The sequence below is a fragment of the Nannobrachium achirus genome, assembly GCF_963921795.1.
Source record: "Nannobrachium achirus genome assembly, chromosome: 4".
In the NCBI taxonomy this organism is placed as follows: domain Eukaryota; kingdom Metazoa; phylum Chordata; class Actinopteri; order Myctophiformes; family Myctophidae; genus Nannobrachium; species Nannobrachium achirus.
In genome coordinates this window covers 60626865-60650089 of record NC_137813.1, presented here as the reverse complement: position 1 = coordinate 60650089, position 23225 = coordinate 60626865, and the positions used below count along the sequence as shown (strand labels likewise).

Below are 23225 nucleotides of genomic sequence, written 5' to 3'. Positions count from 1 at the left end.
CTCCTCACTGGTCTCCCGGCATGTGCACTTAAACCTCTCCAACTGATCCAAAATGCTGCGGCACGACTGGTCTTCAACCAAGTTCTCACATGTCTCTCCCCTTCTCCGCAGCCTCCACTGGCTCCCGGTTGCGGCCCGCATGGAATACAAAACACTGATGCTGACCTTCAAAGCAGCCAAAGGTATGGCTCCTCCATACCTCCAAACCCTGATCAACCCGTACACCCCCACCCGTGCACTTAGATCAGGCAACACAGGGATGCTGACAGAACCCTCGCTAAAAACCCCAGGGCAAAAATCCACTCGTCCGAGACAGTTTGCCCTCCAGGCCCCCAAGCTGTGGAATAAACTCCCTGTCGCACTTAGAACAACGGACTCACTCGCTAGCTTTCGCCGTGGACTGAAGACTCACCTTTTCAGACTCCACCAAAACCCTTAGCACTACTGGAAATCAATGTCCATATACATGAAGCTAGTTAGCATTTGTTTTTTAGGTTTTTAGAAACCTTTTTTATTGTTTTATTTTTCTTTACAGATTATACTGTTTTTCTAGATAGATATTCATTTGCATGTGTTATATTGCTGTTGATGTACTGATATTTGTTTATTATTGTGATATTTGATCTGCTTATTGTAAGTCGCTTTGGATTAAAAGCGTCTGCTAAATGCCTAAACTCTAAACTCTACTGCACATGTGTGTGTGTGTGTGTGTGTGTGTGTGTGTGTGTGTGTGTGTGTGTGTGTGTGTGTGTGTGTGTGTGTGTGTGTGTGCGTTCTATTTATATCTGGGTGTTATTGTAATGACGACAAAGTGTGTTTCTGTTAAATGCAATTACCACCATCTGTCTGCGACTCTGCGGACTAAAATTAGGCCTTCTGTTGTTCAGTTACAGTTCAGAGACAGTTGTGATATCGCTATTTAAACAGTTATGTCACATGCTCCTATAAGTGCATGGTGGCAGAAATAACATATTTTCTGTAGTAAATATGGCATCACTTTTTATTTGATTCTATACTGATCACAATGGTGAATTAATCATAAAAATGTGATATATAATGACACCTTGCATCATGAAGTAGGCTTACTGCATGAGAAGTGTGATACAGTTGATTGGATATTTAAATGTTTAGTTTACTGTAGCTGGAGAACAAATAAGTTATCTATCCAAACTGTTCCAGCAGTTTTCATCATTATAGTCAGATCAAAGTTGGATCAAATCCATCATGCTGCATAAACTGAAGTGTGTTTACTGGGGTCAGAACACCTTCTATTTATAGCAAAATGGATAGCAAAACAAGATTATAGTTTAATGTATTGTGTCGCCAGGTATGTCTTCTAAGAGGATTGTGAGTATTGTTGTAAATTTAATATAGTTTAACATGTTTTAGAAGGAAAAATATGGAGGAAACACTGTTCTCTGACTGAGAAGGGTGATGTTTTGAGTGTATAACTTAAAAACTAGATCGCAGTTTTCATCTCAGATATATTAATGACAAAAAGGCACATGTGTGCTAACTGTTCAGCTCTTTGTTGCATTAAATAATACACACTGTAGTTTGTTATCTCTTGTTTTAATCGAGGAGAAAACACAAATGGCACATTAAGCCACCTAGACAAGAGGGGCTGTGTGTTGTCTCTACATGGTTCTCATGTGGTGTTTAAGTCCAGCCCCTTCAGTTCAGAGCGTTCATCAACAGCCTGACGAACTTTGCTTTAGCAGTGGGTGGCTTTAGGAAAGGAAGGATAAACTACTGAGAAGAGAACAATGGCAGAAGTAGCACCAGCACCAGCCCCGGCCGCCAAGAAGAAGGCAGCTCCCCGCCCCAAGAAGACCGGCCCCAGCGTCGCTGAGCTGGTCGTCAAGGCCGTGTCCGCCTCCAAGGAGCGGAGCGGTGTGTCCCTGGCTGCCGTCAAGAAAGCTCTGGCTGCCGGCGGCTACGATGTGGAGAAGAACAAGGCCCGCGTCAAGATCGCCTGGTCGCTAAAGGCACCCTGGTTCAGCTCAAAGGCACCGGCGCGTCTGGTTCTTTCAAGATGAACAAGAAGGCAGAAGCGGTGAAGGCGAAGAAGCCTGCAGCAAAGAAGCCTGCTGCCGCCAAGAAACCCGCAACGGCTAAGAAGCCCAAGAAGGCGGCAGCAAAGAAACCCGCAGCCGCCAAGAAATCACCCAAGAAAGCCAAGAAGCCCGCCGTCAAGAAAGTAGCAGCTAAAAGCCCCAAGAAGGCCGCCAAGAGCCCCAAGAAAGTGGCTAAGAAGCCCGCAGCAGCCAAGAAAGCTCCAGCAAAGAAGGTTGCCAAACCCAAGGCAGCAAAGAAGGCAGCCCCAAAAAAGAAGTAAATCACCTGTTCCATCTTTATTCCCACAAAAGGCTCTTTTAAGAGCCAACCACTTCATTTTATAAGAGTATCCTCGCTTTTTATATGCCATGGTCATATGTGAGCACTGGAATAATAACCAGTCTGTTTAATAGACGTGTGTTAATGGTCTAATGCCACTCACAAATAATTAATGACACAATAGTCCAGACATAAATGTATTTATGACATAGTTAATAAACATAAGCACAGCCTAATTTTGTCCTACATTTTTAATATGGCCATTTCTCTCACTTTAGCTATAGAGCTTGCAAACCCCCCCTATAACTCAATGTTGTTAATCCATAAATCACTATTAGATAAGCCATTGTCCTAGTAGGCCTATGTGTTGAAATTCAACATTGATATTGAATAGTAGCCATTAGCCTACTACCATTGTTATTGTTCAGAATCATATACATTATTATACATATAACCCTGGTCCACCTCAACTAAGCGAGGCAAGAATTCCGTATTAATACTTAATTATTTATGAATTATTATAACTTTATTTAGGTTATGTCTGTGTCTGTGACAATACAAACTTTTAAACTTGAGAGTCGAAAGAAATGCTATGGCCCAGAGGGTGTATTAGGCATGTATTCAGTAACACCAAATGTACATTGACAAAAATATGAATGGGGGGATACGTTTAAAAAATTAACAATTATTATGTTATAAAGGACTTGACAAGCAATACCGGTATTACTATAAACTAGGCCGGTGATGTGACCAAAATGAACAAGGGGGAGGTGCGTGTGTGCAGTCTGCCTGTCCTCCCTTACGTCCTCAGAACACACATAAAAAGGCATGGCTCAGGGCTCTGATATCATTCACTTCTGAATCTTCAACTGAATTGTTGCTGAAAAATGAGTGGGCGTGGAAAAGGCGGAAAGGGACTGGGGAAAGGAGGCGCCAAGCGTCATCGCAAGGTTCTTCGTGATAACATCCAGGGAATTACCAAGCCCGCTATCCGCCGTCTGGCTCGCCGTGGAGGTGTGAAGCGTATCTCCGGTCTTATCTACGAGGAGACCCGCGGTGTCCTCAAGGTCTTCCTGGAGAACGTGATCCGTGATGCCGTCACCTATACCGAGCACGCCAAGAGAAAGACCGTGACCGCCATGGATGTTGTCTATGCTCTGAAGAGACAGGGACGCACTCTGTACGGCTTCGGAGGTTAATAACGCTGACTTGATCTACCAACAAACAACCCAAAGGCTCTTTTAAGAGCCGCCCACACGTTATGTAACGAGTTTATTCCCACTTTTGTGCATAACTATAGCTCATAAACTGTACATCTGAATATATATTAATCCGATATAATTTGTTAATAATCCAAAATCGACACGCACCACCTGGCCCAAGTTAAACCTGGCTTCACAGTTAAAAACACAGAACGGGACTAAGAGCCTCGCAAACAAGCCTCATTCACACTATAGGCCTAGTTGAACGAATCTCAATGGAAACCTGCTTTAAAGATGCAGGACGCACAAAGAACAAAACTTTGAAGATTACCAAGCAAAACGTTCAACTATAGGTCTATATCTGTAGTGTGAATGAGGCATAAGACGTAACCTGTCACAAATTTGTAGAAGGCCATGGAATTCATCTTTAAATTGAACTAGTGGGTGGCTCTTAAAAGAGCCTTTGTGGGGTTTGTCAAACGAATGGAGCAGGTTTATTTCTTGGCGGCTTTCTCGGTCTTCTTGGGCAGCAGAACAGCCTGGATGTTGGGCAGCACACCACCCTGAGCGATGGTCACTCCACCCAGCAGCTTGTTGAGCTCCTCGTCGTTGCGGACGGCCAGCTGCAGATGGCGGGGGATGATACGAGTCTTCTTGTTGTCCCTGGCAGCGTTTCCAGCCAACTCCAGGATCTCAGCGGTCAGGTACTCGAGCACTGCTGCCAGATAGACGGGAGCGCCGGCACCGACACGCTGGCCATAGTTGCCTTTACGCAGCAGCCTGTGGACACGACCCACGGGGAACTGAAGCCCGGCACGGGATGAGCGGGTCTTGGCCTTCGCCCTGGCCTTTCCGCCGGTCTTACCTCTCCCTGACATTTTTGTAGTTTGGTTTTTCAGATGAGCGTAGAAGAAATGTGCTGGAGAAGAGTAATACAGCACTATTTATAACATTTTCAAGTGGGCGGAGTTGAGTTTTCAGAGTCGTCTATTGGAGAGAAGGACTCTGAGAGCTCCCCTCCAATCAGAAAAGTCGTAACAGTGACGTATAGTGCTCCCCACAAATCAGAAACATCTGTAACGGTGAAGTGTGCCTCCTCCTCAGAGAAGGAGGTTCCTGACCAACCAGAGATTGACGGCGCCTCAGTCAGAGACGACACAGTAAATGGTGACGCAAATAAAAGACTAACAATGATTTAGTGCTACAAAGTCATGGAGATTTCCATCTCAGGTCACAATATGTTTGGGGGGAAATGTCCCGTATTGGTTTTAAAGTCAAAATAACTTATAACGCAGTAATGTATGGTGTTTTTGAAGAGCCTCTTTCAACCATGGACCAGGACTTTTATTGGTCTGTGGTATGTACCACAGTTAACAAACTGTGGAACACCCGCTGTGTAATGACAATGAAGAATGAGGCCACCTCTGGAGAGGTGGTCTTTAAGCAAATAGTCACTGAGCTGAAGAGACAAAGAACTTTGGACTCGAAAAAAAACGTACTGAAGCCGTTTCTACTTTTGTCTTTTATATATTATGTGGGTTCTATCTAAAGGCCCACTTTGGGTTAAAAAGAAGAAAAGTAATGCCATTACAAATATTTGCTGCACTTATAATGTATTTCTTATTGACTTGACATGCCTATTTCTGATTTATGAATGTAAATGCTTAAAATACCTGTAAAACTGCAAATTTTCAATAAAGTCTATTTAAACTAGACCAGGTCAACCTGGTTGTGCCAGACCCCCTGTCTGTCATCATCATTTATGACATCATGCCTTTTGTAGGCATGTCATCATCATGTCATCATCATATATACCCTTTATATAGAAAACCCGGACAGACATTTGCTTATGTAGGCCTACCCATTTCATGGGTCTGGCAAAAAAAATGAAGCCGTGGCACCTTTTGAGCTTGTAACCATGTATTTATATTTATTATATTTCTATTTTGTTTTTTCTACTTTATTATGTGCTTTCTACTTAAAGGCCTATTTTGGGCTAGATGCTGGGGGGGGGGAAAGAAAAGAAAGAAAAAAGGGGAGGATTTATAAGAAGAAAAGTAATGCCCTTACATATTTTTCCTGTACTTACAATGTAATTACATTCTAATATATTGACATGCCTGTTTCTGATTTGTTTGTATGAATGCTTTAAAAATGACTGTAAACTGCAAATTATCAATAAAGTTTATTTAAAAAGCAAGTAAATGGTGACGCAAATAAAAGACGAACAATGATTTAGTGCTACAAAGTAATGGAGATTTAAATCGTTTTAACAAAGAATACCCAATACCCTATTTGCTAATTCCATCAAACCATTTCAATAGTCAAGTAGATCTGTTTATTCATACAATCTATCTATCTAAAACATGGTGGGAATGATATTTATATAACATATTATGTTACTGTTTACTTTTTTTTACAGGTAGCCTATTTTAAGCATTTACATTCATAAATCAGAAATAGGCATGTCAAGTCAATAAGAAATAGGCTACATTATAAGTGCAGCAAATATTTGTAATGGCATTACTTTTCTTCTTTTTAACCCAAAGTAGGCCTTTAGATAGAACCCACATAATATATAAAAGACAAAAGTAGAAATATAAATCAAAATTACAAGGTCAAAAAGTGCCATGGTTTCAGGATATTTTGTTTCGAGTCCAAAGTTCTTTGTCTCCTTAGTTCAGTGATTATTTGCCTAAAGACCACCTCTCCAGAGATGGCCTCTTGCTTAATTGTCATAGCACAGCGAGTGTTCCACAGTTTATTAACGACGGTGCATACAACAGACCAATAAAAGTCCTGGTCCATGGTCGAAAGTTTCTCTTCAAAGACACCATATATTACTGCGTTATATGTTAAATTTACTTTGAAACCAATACGGGCCATTCCCTCCCACACATATTGAGATCTGAGACAATCGACCAGCAGGTGCTCTATTGTTTCATCCTCATTGCAATACACAAAAGGGCATTTAACTGTTTTTACAAAACAACTCCATTTAACAACCGCCCTAACGGCTAGTCGTCTTACAGAGACAAGCCACATGACGTCTCTCTTTTTTTCAGACACTGTTTACTGTGTTGCTTGCTGATATTCCTGTCTCCTAACTCAGGCTCAAATCTTTTTGTGCTTTCTGAGGACGTAAGGGAGGACAGGCAGAGCAGCAGCGCGCACACACACACACGCGCGCGCACACACACCCCTCCCCCTTGTTCGCTTTTGGTCAGCGCCCCTTTTTATATTGATAGTCAACCCCTTATCTACATCGTATATGATGTATATCAAATGCCTATATGAGGATTAGGGTTCGGGTTTGTGTAATGGTACTATTCATGTCATTTTGAAGTTGACCCACAACGCCAGGGCAATAAATAACAGTTGTTATAGTTTAAAGCATGTGAGGAAAAAGAAGGGACTATATGGTTGGATCAAAGTGGCTGGATTAGAACCCAGGCTAGCTACGGAAATGTTTAAGTATTTAATCAGTAGGCTACTCACATGTGGTGTAAGCATACATAAGTGAGGATACTCTTATAATACAACGTGGTTGGCTCTTAAAAGAGCCTTTGTGGGTGTAAATGTACATGGAACTGGCATTTTACTTCTTTTTGGGTGCCGCCTTCTTTGCCGCTTTGGGTTTGATAACCTTCTTTGCTGGAGATTTCTTGGCTGCTGCGGGCTTCTTTGCAACCTTCTTGGGGCTCTTGCTAGCCTTCTTCGGGCTTTTAGCAGCTACTTTCTTTGCGGTGGGCTTCTTGGCTTTCTTCGGTGATTTCTTGGCGGCTGCGGGCTTCTTTACTGCCGCCTTCTTGGGCTTCTTAGCCACTGCAGGCTTCTTGGCAGCAGCAGGCTTCTTTGCTTTGACGGCTTTCTTAGCAGCAGGTTTCTTTGCCTTCACTACTTCTGCCTTCTTGTTCATCTTGAAAGAGCCAGACGCGCCGGTGCCTTTGAGCTGAACCAGGGTGCCTTTAGCGACCAGGCTCTTAACGGCGATCTTGACGCGAGCCTTGTTCTTCTCCACATCGTAGCCGCCGGTGGCCAAAGCTTTCTTGACCGCAGCCAGAGACACACCGCTCCGCTCCTTCGAGGCGGACACGGCCTTGACTACAAGCTCGGCAACGCTGGGGCCAGTTTTCTTGGGTCGGGGTGCTGCCTTCTTCTTGGCTGCTTTGGCCGGGGCGGTGGCTGGAGCTGGGGCGACCTCTGCCATGATTCTCTTCTGGTTGGAGTTTCAAGTGCACTGAGCTAAAGTTTGACTGAGACTGATAGAGAATGTCGAGCAGCAGGGGGAGGAACTTAAAGGATGTGTGAGAACCATGTAGACTCAGCCCACTGGGTCAGTGCTCTGTGTGCTGCAGAATACTGACACAGTTGTGTTTTCTCCCCAACTAAAAGCAAATAAAACACAGGCAAACAATTTTATTTAAGATGAAACAACACGTGGATCAGATAGCAGAGTAGTTTCACTTCATAATCAAATCATGTAGAGCCCTAGGGACCCCTGAGTTTTGTTTTGGGACGTTTAGACCTCACTACATGGAGAGTTGCTGAACAACTTTCCTCTGTCATTTTTATTTTAAAATAGTGTCAAACATAAATGACCCTGACAAATATTAACTGCAAAGCAAGGGGACATGTCTGGCAATGTAATACAAGTAAAACAAGTAATCTGTGTCAAAGTGTTTTGTCATAAAGTCAACATTGTCCAGTGTCTGCAAACACAACCGGCCAGTGGCATGGTAACTTATGAGAGGACACTGTGGTCATTCAATAAGCTCTTGTTTTGTTTAGTTTGTATTAATTGTATGAAACCTGACTTTTTTCAGCTCATTTCACACTTGCAATTATTCAAAAATGGTCAATTGAGAGCAATCTTATTTTTTATCTATTTAGTTTTTTCAATGGTACCATTTACAACTACATGCATACGGTATGTCAAACAAGACACAATTTACAAATAGTATATGTGCCACGCTTATACTCAAATTGTATGATGTGTGTGCATGTTATATGTAAGGGACTACGATGGCAGTGTTGTTTGTGGATGTAGTAAAACTAATTTGTCAACATTGTTTAAAATACCTTCTAGGCTGAGTTTCACACTGCACTATAAATAAGTTAATATAGTATTATTTTAATCACCTTTATACTTGTACTATTCAAACATAGCGGATCTACTTTGTAACATAATGTGTGTGTGTGTGTGTGTGTGTGTGTGTGTGTGTGTGTGTGTGTGTGTGTGTGTGTGTGTGTGTGTGTGTGTGTGTGTGTGTGTGTGTGTGCGCGCGCGTGTTTGTTTTTCTCCCCCTCCTTTTGTTTAAGGCTTATCAGTTTGGGTGTCATGTACACGAAATAGAAAATGTTATAAAAAAACACCATGATCAGTGATTATGGATTTGACCTCTCTGCAAGCTAAAGAGGAAAACTATTTAGGTTAGATCAGAGGCTACTATCATGCTCATACTTGTTGACTGTCAATAATAATTATGAAATGAACATACTCATTCAACTCTAACATTGTGGTGACAACCGTGACAAATGACAATTTGAGGTAAACAATCAAAAGACTGTTTGGCTTCATTTACATTTCAAAGTGTGTTGCATTGTGAATTAATTAATGAACAATTAAAACAAAGTGCATGTCAGTGTAAATACAGAGGACAACCACAGAGCAAGACAAACTCAGTTATGTAGCCTATATGAACGAAATGCATTCGGTTAGATAAAGCTATAACACTGGACAGATTAAGTTACAGGTATCCAAAATAGAGGTAGCCTACATTTAGTAAGTGAAAAGGCTGATAAACCATACTGCATTTAAAGGCTCAATCATCCCTGCATTTACCGTCATTCGTGATACAACAGGCTGTTGACATTAAATGCACGGATAAACTCTTTTCTTGAAAAGATGGGTGGTCCTTAAAAGGACCGTTGTGTTTAGAGCAGGCAGAACAGTTTACTTGGAGCTGGTGTACTTGGTGACAGCCTTGGTGCCCTCAGACACGGCGTGCTTGGCCAGCTCACCGGGGAGCAGCAGGCGGACGGCGGTCTGAATCTCCCTGGATGAGATGGTGGAGCGCTTGTTGTAGTGAGCCAGACGAGAGGCTTCACCGGCGATGCGCTCAAAGATGTCATTGACGAAGGAGTTCATGATGCCCATGGCCTTGGAGGAGATACCGGTGTCAGGGTGGACCTGCTTCAGGACCTTGTACACGTAGATGGCGTAGCTCTCCTTCCTGGACTTTCTGCGCTTCTTTCCACCCTTGGCGGCGGTCTTGCTGACGGCTTTCTTGGAGCCCTTCTTGGGCGCTGGTTTCGTAACTTCAGGCATGGTTCTCTCTCTCAAGGGATTGAAGGAAAGAAGTGACTGAGAGGCGGCGTTGCACCAGTTTTTATAGCAGGCCCATGCAAATGTATTGTGCGAAATCCCAGCATTTGATTGGCTGGCCCACTGCCTATGTGACTCTCAGAGGGAGGTACACTGTCTTTGTTTCTGCACAATGTTTTCCCTCCTGAATTGTCCCGCTAAAATAGACAAGTATAATAAACGTGTAGGGTGAATCTATTTGAATTGGAATTATTATGTAGGCTATATCATGCCACGCTCCAATTTTAAACCAGTTATAACACACACACACACACACACACACACACACACACACACACACACACACAAACAAAATGTATACAATAGTTAGTCCACTAACTGCAGACTAATATGAATTCGACACTGTTTTTTATTTATAAATCTATGAGTTTGTACCACAGAAAGTAATCAAAACTGCATTGGAACATGTTCATTTTAGCTCGTGAGTAGGTGCTTTGAAAAAAATTCATATGAAATAAGTGGGTCATTATCTCTCTATGAGTCAGTTTGTACCACATAAAATAGGCTAGTCAAAAACTGCATTTGATCATGTTCATTTGAGCTGGGGTGAGTGCTTTGGGGGAATAATAATAATAAAGCTTTATGTAATTCATATGAAATAAGTGGGTCATTGTGTCCCTTGCACAATTAGTACAAAAATAACTGATAAGCAGCAGTACGGCCATCGGCCAATTAATGTCACTCTGGAGAACAGACAATGTAGAAAATGGCAATGAACACATTTGAGTTATGACTGCCACATTAATGGCATGCATGCAGATCTTGAACGTTATCATTAAGGATAACCACAATACGCCTCCATAGTTCCCCCACAATTATAATATGAGATATATGGCAGATGTCATTAAGACCTTGATCGCTGTTCAAGACTCATGGCTCATCTAACAATAATAGAGGCCAATGCAAACACATAGTCTGCTACCGCTTCACTAAATAATCAATGAAATAGAACTCCGTATAGACCCCGATCCCCAAGTTTTCATCCCATAGATTGGGATGAAATCAGCAGCAAATCATCCCATAGATCTGGGCCAGTTGGGCCCAAGCGCCCCAGCTAGATGGGGCGTTTGGTTGATATCTGCCCATAGATCAGACTGTTTGGGCGTTTGGTTGATATCTGCCCATAGATCAGACTGTTTGGGGCAAACCAGCTTTTGTAGGGGGTCACGTGACCGAAAATGTCACATTGTTTTAGCGCTGGTTCGAATCTGGGAAGGGGAAAAGAATAATAATAATGACATTATTTAAATGTACTTTTCTCCGTGGTAAATATATGATAAGGTTATATGAATATGGGCATTGTATGGCTCAACAGTTTAAAGTTTGTTACAGTTGCTATGGCAACCATAACAACGTGATTTCTTTTTGTTTATGTTTCTTTAAATTAATTCCCCTCCAATCCACAAAATGCAGCTTCTGGGTGATTCCCCCACGGGATAAATAAAGGAATCTATCTATCAATCAATCAATCAATCAATCAATCAATCAATCAAGTTTATACAACACAGCTTTTTTTTTTTTGTAATCTTTTTCGAACTTGTTAGAGTCTGTTTAGACACTTCTCTTAGTATATGAAGGAGCATGGTAGTCTACTGGTTGAGACGCTTGACCTGCAATCCTTCTACTTTTCCGCAGGGCAGAGGTTCAATTCCCAGAAGGGGTTGTGAATGGAACATAATTATTTGAGCACATAGTTTCCACATTCGCTTTTTTTTGCTCAAAGGGGCTTTTCTAAATATATGTTATATAAATATTCGTCCATAATACGGTTTTATATAGGTTTTACACTAAACAACCACTCGGATATTCATGATTATTCTGTCCAAAGAAATCACAATTTACAATATTATCGCGATAATCCTATCCTAACATCCATTATCCTGGGGCGGAACATTAAACATGCTAATTTAATTGTTTTATTGGCTATATAGACTATTCTATATCACCCCTAGCCCATTGGTTCTCAAAGTGGGGTCCGGGGACCCCCAGGGGTCCTTCAGGGAGTTCCAGGGGATCCCCAGCTAAATGATAGTTAGGAACCAAATGGACCCTTATGGGTCTGTAACTCAGAGAGTGTAACTCAGCTAGCCTACACTCTCCGAGTTCAATTAATATTGATTTTACAATAATAAATGGGGTCATAGAGATTAAATGGGGGGTCCGTAGCCTAATGGAAAAGCAAACTAGGGGTCCTTGAAATTAAAATGGTTGGGAAAATCGGCTGAAAAAATCTTCTCTTATGGGGGTCCCCGGCATTACATTGACTCAGTTCCACAGATAGGCTACATGTTGTGAAAACAGCAGATCTACAAGCTTGCTTGCAAAGGCATTGCCATTTTTGAGACGCCATTTTATTATTCTGCTCCAGGATTCTGGCTACCCCCCCCCCCCCCAATCACATGTGCGAAGTCCGAATATGCAGGTTTTATTTCGATGCACCATCGTCTGTACGACAACCAGAAGTGCCTCAAATAGCCACTTCCTGGTGTGTTTCAGGCAGTTCCCGGAAGTAACCCTGGAATTTTACCACTCCCCTAGACTAATTTTGCGACGCAGAGTTGAATGGTACCAGTCTTATGTCTTTATAACAACCGGAAGTGCCTCAAATAGCCACTTCCTGGTGTGTTTCAGGCAGTTCCAGGTCAGTAGGTGTTCCGATATATTTTTTATCCAAAACTACACGTAATTTTAGCCCTAAGGTTGAAATTAGTAAGGCGAATATCCTATTGTGATTTTATAGTAATTAAAAGAATGCTAACCCTAGCGTCGCACAGCGAATGTCGCAACGAAACAAAACACATATCAAAGCGTGCGTCTCAATGCGCTCTAAAACATACTAAAAGATGAGCCCATGAGATGCATTGGTTCGTGAATAAAAGCCAACCCTAGTTAGCCTAGGGTTAGCCTTTTAGCCTTAATAACTCAGAGACGATAAGATATCAGAACTCCGTTTTGAGATATGTTGTAGTGCTTTCCGAGACGAACATTTTGATATCTCATATGTCCCTCTACGACATTCTTATCCCTGGGATCTCCAATTTCACAAGGGTCATAGAGTGTATACCCCTTAGAGCCCTTTGGCCAGCAAACCAAAGTTACCAATCAACTCACAGGAGTGTTTGTGTGCGAGGAGAGTTATATAGGCTTGTTCGTCTCTGCGATACGAACACGCTGATGTGTCTATCATCTCTCTACGACATTCGTGTACGGAGTAAAACGTACCCCTAGTTGGAATTAGGGTTAGCCCCCTAGGGGTCGCTCAGAAATGACACACACATCAATGCGTCCGCCTCGGTGAGCAGATCAATAATCTGTTACCCTTTTGTCTCTACGACCCCTAGAACCCGAGCTAGCCCTTCTAGAAGTGTTAGAAACGGACCGAAATATTTTCAAACAACGGCACCAGCACCAACGGACTTGCCGTCAAAAAGTAAGTCGGAATAAGTGTCCTTTATCCGAGAAAATGTGTAATCGTGTTCATGGCGTGCAAATTTCGTGTCTTTTTCGCAATAGGAAAGGGTTAAAATTGTCGGAGATTCCCGAAACCCATTCCATTGGATCGGGCATACTTCAAATATGAAAGGCGTGTCCTGCCTGAAACAGCCAGATTTTATTTGAATATTTTATTGATTTTAAGGCCAAAAGGCCCATTTTGGAGCCATAAGCAACCTTTTTCCTTGACCTTTAGAGTTAGGAGTGTCGTAGAGAGACAAGACCGGGTTCATTGGATTCAGCGTCAAAAAGCGTGTCAGAATAAGTGTCTTTTATCTGGGAAAATGTTTAATTCAGCTTACGCAGTTGAAATAGGGTATTTTTTTAGACCCCGAAATCGTGATTTGACCCCTTCGATCTTAAAAAAGCAAATGAAACTCTAGGTCAGGATTTGAGGGGGGGCCTTTTGCAATGAGACCCTATGTGGAAGCTGGTTCAAATCTGGTGCTGTTGCATTGTTTGAAGGAAGCCAAACCAAAATAGGTTTTAATCTTATGTACCTGTACAGTACATCAGTGGTTCTCAAACCTTTTCATGTCAAGAACCCCCAAATTGACACTTATTGGCCCGTCGTCCCTCATTTGAAAAGATATGCCGGAGACACACACAAGAGAAGATTTTTCAGCCGATTTTCCCAACCATTTTAATTTCAAGGACCCCCAGTTTGCCTTTCCATTAGGGTACGGACCCCCCATTTAATCTCTATGACCCCATTAATTATTGTAAAATCAATATTAATTGAACTCGGAGAGTGTAGGCTAGCTGAGTTACACTCTCTGAGTTACAGACCCATAAGGGTCCATTTGGTTCCTAACTATCATTTAGCTGGGGATCCCCTGGAACTCCCTGAAGGACCCCTGGGGGTCCCCGGACCCCACTTTGAGAACCAATGGGCTAGGGGTGATATAGAATAGTCTATATAGCCAATAAAACAATTAAATTAGCATGTTTAATGTTCCGCCCCAGGATAATGGATGTTAGGATAGGATTATCGCGATAATATTGTAAATTGTGATTTCTTTGGACAGAATAATCATGAATATCCGAGTGGTTGTTTAGTGTAAAACCTATATAAAACCGTATTATGGACGAATATTTATATAACATATATTTAGAAAAGCCCCTTTGAGCAAAAAAAAGCGAATGTGGAAACCATGTGCTCAAATAATTATGTTCCATTCACAACCCCTTCTGGGAATTGAACCTCTGCCCTGCGGAAAAGTAGAAGGATTGCAGGTCAAGCGTCTCAACCAGTAGACTACCATGCTCCTTCATATACTAAGAGAAGTGTCTAAACAGACTCTAACAAGTTCGAAAAAGATTAAAAAAAAAAAAAGCTGTGTTGTATAAACTTGATTGATTGATTGATTGATTGATTGATTGATTGATAGATAGATTCCTTTATTTATCCCGTGGGGGAATCACCCAGAAGCTGCATTTTGTGGATTGGAGGGGAATTAATTTAAAGAAACATAAACAAAAAGAAATCACGTTGTTATGGTTGCCATAGCAACTGTAACAAACTTTAAACTGTTGAGCCATACAATGCCCATATTCATATAACCTTATCATATATTTACCACGGAGAAAAGTACATTTAAATAATGTCATTATTATTATTCTTTTCCCCTTCCCAGATTCGAACCAGCGCTAAAACAATGTGACATTTTCGGTCACGTGACCCCCTACAAAAGCTGGTTTGCCCCAAACAGTCTGATCTATGGGCAGATATCAACCAAACGCCCAAACAGTCTGATCTATGGGCAGATATCAACCAAACGCCCCATCTAGCTGGGGCGCTTGGGCCCAACTGGCCCAGATCTATGGGATGATTTGCTGCTGATTTCATCCCAATCTATGGGATGAAAACTTGGGGATCGGGTGGTATAGAAAATGTGGGCGGCTCTTAAAAGAGCCTTTGGGTTGTTGGTAGATCAAGTCAGCATTATTAACCTCCGAAGCCGTACAGAGTGCGTCCCTGTCTCTTCAGAGCATAGACAACATCCATGGCGGTCACGGTCTTTCTCTTGGCGTGCTCGGTGTAGGTGACAGCGTCACGGATCACATTCTCCAGGAAGACCTTCAGGACACCGCGGGTCTCCTCGTAGATCAGACCCGAGATACGCTTCACACCGCCACGGCGAGCCAGACGGCGGATAGCGGGCTTGGTGATTCCCTGGATGTTATCACGAAGCACTTTGCGATGACGCTTGGCGCCTCCTTTCCCGAGTCCTTTTCCGCCCTTGCTTTTTAAATAGACTTTATTGAAAATTTTGCAGGTTTACAATCATTTTGCAGGTTTACAATCATTTTAAGCATTCAAATAAGTCATATGAATACAGTCATACATTAAGTAATTACACAATTATAATATAATATGTAAGGGCATTACTTTTTTTTTTTTTTTTAACCCTCACCTTTTCCTTCTTTTTTACATCGAAGAGAAAAGCATACAAAACAAAAAAATAGAAATATAATAAATATAGAAAAATAGAAGTAGATTTTTTTTTTTTTTCTTTTTTACAAGTTCAAAAGGTGCCATGGCTTCAGTTTGTTATGTTTAGAGTCCAGTGTTCGTTGCCTTCTGAGCTCAGTTTTTACTTGTTTGAAGACCACCTCCCCAGAAATGGTCTCCTGGTGAATAACCATGGCACTCCTAGTGTTCCACAATTTATTCACAACAGTGCAAATAATAGACCAAAAGAATTCTTGGTCCATGGCGGACATGTTTTCTTCAAAAACCCCGTACATTACAGCATTATACGAGACCTTTATATTAAAACCAAGTTGTGACATTTTCCCCCATACATATCTTGACCTTTGACAATCCACGAGCAGGTGCTCTATGGACTCATCATCATTACAGTTTTCTACAGGACATTTTACAGTTTTCACAAAGCAGCTCCATTTTACCACTGCCCTTACTGCTAGCCTCCTAACGGAGACCAGCCACATTACATCCCTCTTTTTTTCAGAAACATTTTTACTCCAAATATTTTTAAGGCAGACCTGTTTTTGCACATCATTAAGGTTTTTATAAGGGAAGATGCCACCATATAAATCATCACACAAAAATTCATAAATACTTTTGCTGGACATTTCAACCCAGTCAATATTCAAATGTTCAGAAATAGCTATTAAATCCCCATACATAATTTTATAATATGGAAATGAGCTCCTTGCCCTACCCTTCTTTTTGGTCCAGCTCAGAGCCTCTCCAATCCAAACAGCGCTTCTTTTAAAACCAGATGCAACATTTTTACAAAACGAAATCTTTAGTTTGAGACCAAAATCTACAGCCCCTAGCCCTCCATTCTTTTTACTTTTATAGAGCAGGTCTCTTTTTGTCACCTCTCTAGTAGTTCCCCATATAAAGTTAACCAGAGTTTTATTAATTTTTTTCAGTGTCTGGTCCTTCGGTGGAAAAATGGTTGCTAAGAATAAACATTTAGAAAGAATATATGACTTAATAATTATTATCTTGGTTCTGTAACACATAGACTTGTTTTCCCATTTATTTAGTTCCTCCTTAATTTCTTTATCTTTTTCCTCCCAGTTTTTTCCATAGGAATCGTTATTACTAAATTTTATTCCGAGCACTGTCATAGTATCTGTAACTTGTATGTTAACATTTGGCCTTGCCTCTCTCCTCCCGAACCAGACACCTTCTGTTTTATTCTGGTTTAACTTTGATCCGGAGACCTCTTCATAAAATGCTAGATGCTCCTTTACAATATCAAACTCTTTCTCATTTTTAACAATGACTGTTACGTCGTCGGCATAGGCCAGGACGACCACACGCTCACCTCCACTAGTTTTAATGCCTGTTAGTCTTTTATCGTTTTTTAATCTTTTTAATAAAGGGTTAATAGCCAAAATATAGAGGGCTGCTGAGGCTGGACAACCTTGTTTTACGCCCCTTTTAATTTCAAAGGTTTCAGTCAAAACACCATTTACATTTACCTGTACTGTGGACTCTGAATACAGTAATTTAATCAAATCGATGAATTCCTTTTTAAAACCATAAGATTTTAAAACCTCCCACAAATACTCTCTTGAAATGAAATCGAACGCCTTCCTTTGATCTAAATTTACAACATAAAATTCCTCTTTCACATCACCACCAGTAATGTCTCTCAAAATCCCCAGGTTATCCCACATAAGTCTACCCTTAATGGCACACGTTTGTTCTTTTTCAATTAGTTTTTCCAAATCATTATTTAGTCTATTTACTATTATCTTAGCAAGTATTTTATAATCTATGTTCATCAAAGTGACATGTCTCCAATTATCTAAGTTATTCGAGGGCCCTTTTTTATATATTAGAGATACAATACCATGATAAAAAGAATCGTGCATTTTACCCAACCTGATTCCATCATTAAACGCTGAGGTCAGCAGGTCCACCAAATCTTCAACACAAGAGAGAAAGAGCTCACTCGGCAGGCCATCTGGGCCTGGCGCCTTGCCCTTATTTAACTGTGAAATAGCTTCCCTTACTTCATTTTTAGTTATTTCCCCACCTGCTGAGTTAAGGCCAACCTCGCTTAGTTCAACGGAATCAAGAAAGGTATGCAACAGTGGCTCATTAATAGTAATTTTCTCATACATTTTTTTACAGAGTTCTCTAATGGTTTCCCTTTTTATTTTTTCATCTTCAATTAACTGACCATTGTCATTTAGAATTGCGCCAATATGTTTATTTTCCAGCTTCTTCTTGTGTAAACTCATTAAACTATGTATATTAGTGGCACATTCTGTGTCTCCCATACCAGCCTGTAGGCGGAGGCACTGTGACACATCATTTAATTTAGCCAATTGAGTTTCCATTTCACTTAATAGCTCGTTATCTGCCTCCGATTTATCTACTTTTGTTCGAAGATTTACATAGTCAGCCATTAAAGCATTGTACTTCACATTTTGCTCCTGATTTAATAGTTTAGATTTAAATTTAAAGAAAAAACGTAGCCGCTCTTTCATTACCTCCCATAGTTCAATATATGATTTAGTAAACACATGTAATGACCTGGTAATAGCCACCTCTTTTTTTAGTTCTGTAAACACATCGTTATTTTTTAAACAGCTTACGTTCATTTTCCAAAACCCATTCTTTTCTGTTTTGCCGAGTCTTAAAATCACAACTACGGCCAGATGATCAGATTTAACTAAGACACGGGTTTTATAGTTTAGAGGAGTAATATTCCCATTTACATAAATATGGTCTATCCTCGTCTTGACATTTTTGTCAAAACGAGTAAAGCCAACATCTGTTGGATGCAAAATTCTAAAAACATCACTGACACCACAGAACTCATACATTTTTTTCAGTTCCTTTCCCTCTCTATTGCGGCCCCGGGGATTCACGTGCACAGCAGAGATTCTATCCAATTCCTCAGTATAGGAATTAAAGTCACCACATAATATAGTGTGATAACCGACAGTCAACAACTCATATAATTTTTTAAACATCCTTACTTTTGTTGCAGAATCTGGTGGTGTATACACGTTTATAATTCTAATTTTTAAAGTTAAGTAAAAACAGTCAACAAGTAAAATTCTACCTGGGATAATTTCTCTTTTCTTAATTATTTCAGCTTTACTATTAAAAAATATACCCACACCGTCAGCTTTATCAAAACCTATAGAAATAATAGAAGTGCCTTTTCTCCACATAGCAGCAACATCATCAATATCACTCTGTGTCGTCAGTCTCAGTTCTTGAGCACATATAATATCATACCTCGTATTGTGGAGAATGTTCATTTTAGACCTTCTGTTCTCCATGGATTTGATTCCTCTCACGTTACAGGTAACAAATGAGAGTGAAGCCATGATGAAGAGGTGTTAATGTTAATCAAGCTTTCATTGTTTTCTATGCTTCTTCTCTTCATTCGCCAGAGGCGACGTATAACGCTTCTTGTTAACACTCACGTGAGCTCCGTCTCCCTGTGTCCCTTCTGCAGTAGTGGAGGGGCAACCACCTCTCCACCTCATTTTTGGTCATATAGTACGCATTGCCTCATTGCCTCCCGTACATAGAAGCCGAAAAACGCCACTTTTCCGTACTATTCAACCAAGAATCTCCTCCATTCAAATCAATGGGAGCCGAGCAGCCAATCAGATGGCTGGCCGTCATCCACGTTGGTTTTAGCCTCGCGTAGCCAGGTTTACTCATCTCGCGTTGGTTTGGACTATAATAATAAATAATAATAATACAATGGCCTGGGACTGTATTTTTACAGCACTTTTATAGCGTTTTTCCAAGTGCTCAAAGCACTATATTATTGTGCTATAATAGATGTTGACAGAATGTCTTTACACAACCTGATTCACGCTGATATCGCTTTTGTTGTTGTTGTTTTTTATTATATATATATTTAACAAGGAAGTCCCGCCTACTGCAGTGCATCCGGTTTCCTGCCCTTGCACTTCCTTGCACTTTCACCCATAGAGTATGCTTACACCACCGTCCCACTTGCAAAAGGCGTGCTGTTTCCGTGATCCGGTCTAGACCGGATGGTCAAAGTGTTTACACTATGGTTTACACAGTGCTGCAGGCTCACGGCAAGGATTATGTCTTTTCTTCAATAATTGAAATGTCCATTCAGGTAAGATAATAAATACTTTACATCATGCACCAACACCACTAATGTTAGGATGTGTAGGTACTATAGCAGAGGGTGTGTGACTGTCTGCTTTCGCCTTTGTTGGGAGGGACACATATTCATAACTCTAAGTAAGCTAAACAAGCTAATCTAAGCTAAGCTAATTTAGCCAAGATAACAAAAACCTGCAAGCAGCTAAACCTGCGTTTTCAGGCCAGGGACCCCCTAGCTTATAGAGAGATGAAGCAGGGACCCCTTAGCTGAGAGAGATGAAGCAGGGACCCCTTAGCTGAGAGAGGGATGAAGCAAGCAGGGACCCCCTTAGCTTAGCATGCCTGGAATGCTTTGTTGTCAGTATTAAAGTGATAGGTAAAGCCACTGTTAATTACTTCAACAGGGGGTCCGGGACTCCGGGGGTCCCCAGAGTTACTACAGGGGGGTCTTTCAAATCTTTGAGTGATAGAAACTTTGGTTTATTAACCACTTGAACCCTAGCGTCCATATTCTGAGAACTCTAGCCAAACATAGCAGATCTCCTATTTTTGGCAAATAGCTTTGGTGAATAGGAGAAAAGAGCAGACTAAGTACAGAGTGAAAGGTCAAGTTTATCAGGCCAGGGACCCCCTAGCTTATAGAGAGATGAGATGAGATCAGGCTTATCTCTCTCTCAGATAAGGGGTCCCTGCTAGGCGTCCCTGCTTTTGAGAGACATGAAGCAGGGACCCCACCCTTAGTTGAGAGACAGATGAAGCAGGGACCCCCACTACATAGAGACATTCATGGATTTATATTTAAAAGTAACTTTTATTCCCCCCCTGGACCCAGGGTATGGTAGCTGCCTACCCCTGCCATACCCAATTGACGCCCCTGAGAGTGTAGTGCCCACCCAGGATTACATTAGATCAGGGGTCTTCAACAGGGGGTCTGGGACCCCTAGGGGGTCCTCAGAGTTACTGCAGGGGGTCCTCCAAATCTTCCAATCCTTTTTATATTAACAACTTGAGACCTAGTGTACATATTCTGAGAACTGTAGCCAAAAATAACAGATCTACAAGCTCACAATGTCTCGCCCTGCGATGCGTTGTGAGCTTGTAGATCGGCTATTTTCGGCAAAGAGGTTTGGTGTAGAGAGGGAAAAGAGCATACTAAGTACAGAGTGAAAGGTCAAGTTTATTAAGTATTGACGGCACAAGTTGTCAAATATCTGACAACACACATTGACATGAATCCAAAATACACTGATGCTGTCAAACAATGAAACCAAATGGAATCTATGAAAACGCTTTGGGGGTCCCTGCTTCATCTCTCTCTCAACTAAGGGGTCCTTGGCCTGAAAACGTTGAAGACCCCTGCATTAGATAATTGACACTGGGCGGAAAAATGGATTACCAAAAAACTTAAAAAATAAATGCTTGTTTTGTTGGAAAATAAATAAATAAACAGGGCATTTTTTTCTCGCCTCGCAGCTGCACACTGACATGGACGGCGGTGAAGTACACGCTGTCGGGCGAAGGAGCCGGCTCCATCTTCACCATCGACCAGACGATGGGACATCCATGCCTTAAGGAGCCTGGACAGGGAGGAGAAGCCTTACTACACGCTCCGCGCCCAGGTCGTCGACATCGACAGGAGTTCGTCATCAAGGTCCAGGACATCAACGGCAACGAGCCCAAGTTCCTGGAGGGGCCATACACCGCCAGTGTCCCGGAGATGTCACCCTTAGGTGAGTGCGTGTGAGGTCACTGTGTTATAGATATCTTATCTACTGCATTGTACAGGGGTTTTCAAAGTGGGTGCCGCGACGGCAGTCCAGGGGTGCCGCGAGATAATATGATAATATTTGGAATTTATTTGGACACTTAAAAAATATTTAGTATCATTTTAAACTTGAAGTACAAAGTTATTTTCAATCAGTTCTAACCAAAATGGCTATTATCTCAACGTTTCCTTGCAACATAATCACTAAAATATCGTTGTGTGCTTGTAGATCTGCTGTTTTCACTAGTTTAGTACATTCTATAGATGATAAATACAAACGGTTTTGGACATACAAGGTTTCCACCCGACAACGACGATATGCTATAAATATAAGGTGCTGGGACTGAAAATTATAATGTAGGGGTGCCTCGGATTAAAGAAAAAATATTTATGGGTTGCCCCACTGCCCTGAGACAAAAAAGTTTGGGAACCCCTGGCATAGTACTGCTATCCGTCTGTTATTCAATGTTACATGAGATACATAAAGGTTTCCTGTGCAAATAAGCCGAAAAGCTTACTAGGATCTCCTTTTAGTTGACAATAAAGATTCAATTCACCCTTTAGTAGACTGACTTTCAGATATGTACATAGCAATGCAGATATAATAGCAGATATGCAAGCTTGCAGAGCGGCACTTGTAGATCTGCTATTTTTGTCTTTGAAATCCTTCTATTTTTGAATTCAAGAATCTTTCTCTAACTCTGAGAGTGCACAAATGGAACCAAATGGACCCTTACAGGTCTGGTTCCATTTGTGCTTTGTCAAAGTTAAGGGGAGACCTTCAAATTTGTCTACTGGTCAGGACAGCAGTTAACAGCAGCAGACTCTTGTCGTTCTGGTGTGAACAGTTTTTTGCTTTAGTAAAAATGTTTAGTCTAAACTCTATTCCACTCTCATACATTCATATAGGTTGATGGAGGAAGGGGCTGGTACAACCCAGGGAGCCTCTGCTAAGACACTGCGAATATACACCCAAGCCCTGGTCTTCTCTGCAGCGGATTACTGTCTGGTGCCCCGTGCATGGCCTACCCCAGTGTCCCTCTTGCCATTCGTCATGGGAATAGCCCCGGCCGGCTGCCTCCCACGTCCTGAGATGCTGGCATGGCTATATGCAACACCGAGTTGGACCTCTGACGGTTACTTCAGACACAGACCTACACTGGACACTGTGGCAGCAGCTTCGTAGTCTGCTACTGGAGTAGCGTTAAAATTTCTCTTTAATCCACACAACACAACACACAAGTATGTTTATACCTTGAGACAGTTTCTTTTTTATTCATACGGGCGGAGTGCGAGCCGCAAGGCGACGAGGACTAAAACCAAAAATGAAACTAGCTTTTACTTTTTCCTCCACGTCGCTGACTCCAGTTGCAGGAGCGCGTTGTGCCCCGTCGGCGATTTTACAACCTTCTCTGTCAAGTCTTGTAACTAAAACCTGTCTAT

General features: G+C 41.5%; 6 protein-coding genes and 1 pseudogene across 7 annotated transcripts in view; 2 read left to right on the top strand and 5 right to left on the bottom strand.

Moving 5' to 3' along the window:
* The first annotated feature begins 1766 nt into the window (after positions 1-1766).
* Positions 1767-2338, top strand: LOC308283927 (histone H1-like; annotated as a pseudogene). The gene has a single exon. The product of its transcript is annotated as a histone H1-like (transcript).
* Positions 2339-3224: 886 nt separating this feature from the next.
* Positions 3225-3536, top strand: LOC308283959 (histone H4; the record flags this gene model as incomplete). Its single annotated transcript, XM_080724473.1, has 1 exon — positions 3225-3536. The coding sequence occupies one exon, from the start codon at positions 3225-3227 to the stop codon at positions 3534-3536; it is 312 nt and encodes a 103-aa protein (XP_080580599.1).
* Positions 3537-4033: 497 nt separating this feature from the next.
* On the bottom strand, positions 4034-4417 carry LOC308283943 (histone H2A-like; the record flags this gene model as incomplete). The annotated part of the gene is made up of 1 exon (XM_080724457.1): positions 4034-4417. One exon carries the CDS (start codon positions 4415-4417, stop codon positions 4034-4036), a length of 384 nt encoding a protein of 127 aa, XP_080580583.1.
* A 2720-nt stretch (positions 4418-7137) lies between these two features.
* On the bottom strand, positions 7138-7749 carry LOC308283914 (histone H1-like; the record flags this gene model as incomplete). Its single annotated transcript, XM_080724430.1, has 1 exon — positions 7138-7749. One exon carries the CDS (start codon positions 7747-7749, stop codon positions 7138-7140), a length of 612 nt encoding a protein of 203 aa, XP_080580556.1.
* Positions 7750-9495: 1746 nt separating this feature from the next.
* On the bottom strand, positions 9496-9870 carry LOC308283948 (histone H2B-like; the record flags this gene model as incomplete). The annotated part of the gene is made up of 1 exon (XM_080724462.1): positions 9496-9870. One exon carries the CDS (start codon positions 9868-9870, stop codon positions 9496-9498), a length of 375 nt encoding a protein of 124 aa, XP_080580588.1.
* Positions 9871-15367: 5497 nt separating this feature from the next.
* On the bottom strand, positions 15368-19423 carry LOC308284186 (histone H4-like; the record flags this gene model as incomplete). Its single annotated transcript, XM_080724737.1, has 2 exons — positions 15368-15678; positions 19351-19423. The coding sequence occupies 2 exons, from the start codon at positions 19421-19423 to the stop codon at positions 15368-15370; spliced, it is 384 nt and encodes a 127-aa protein (XP_080580863.1).
* A 3496-nt stretch (positions 19424-22919) lies between these two features.
* Positions 22920-23225, bottom strand: part of LOC308284185 (uncharacterized protein) — a gene marked incomplete at its 3' end in the record, with an annotated part of 97317 nt that continues 97011 nt past the window's right edge. Inside the window, exon 6 of the mRNA XM_080724736.1 lies at positions 22920-22975. Within this exon, the coding sequence (XP_080580862.1) occupies positions 22920-22975 (56 nt within the window). The remainder of the gene's footprint in view (positions 22976-23225) is intronic.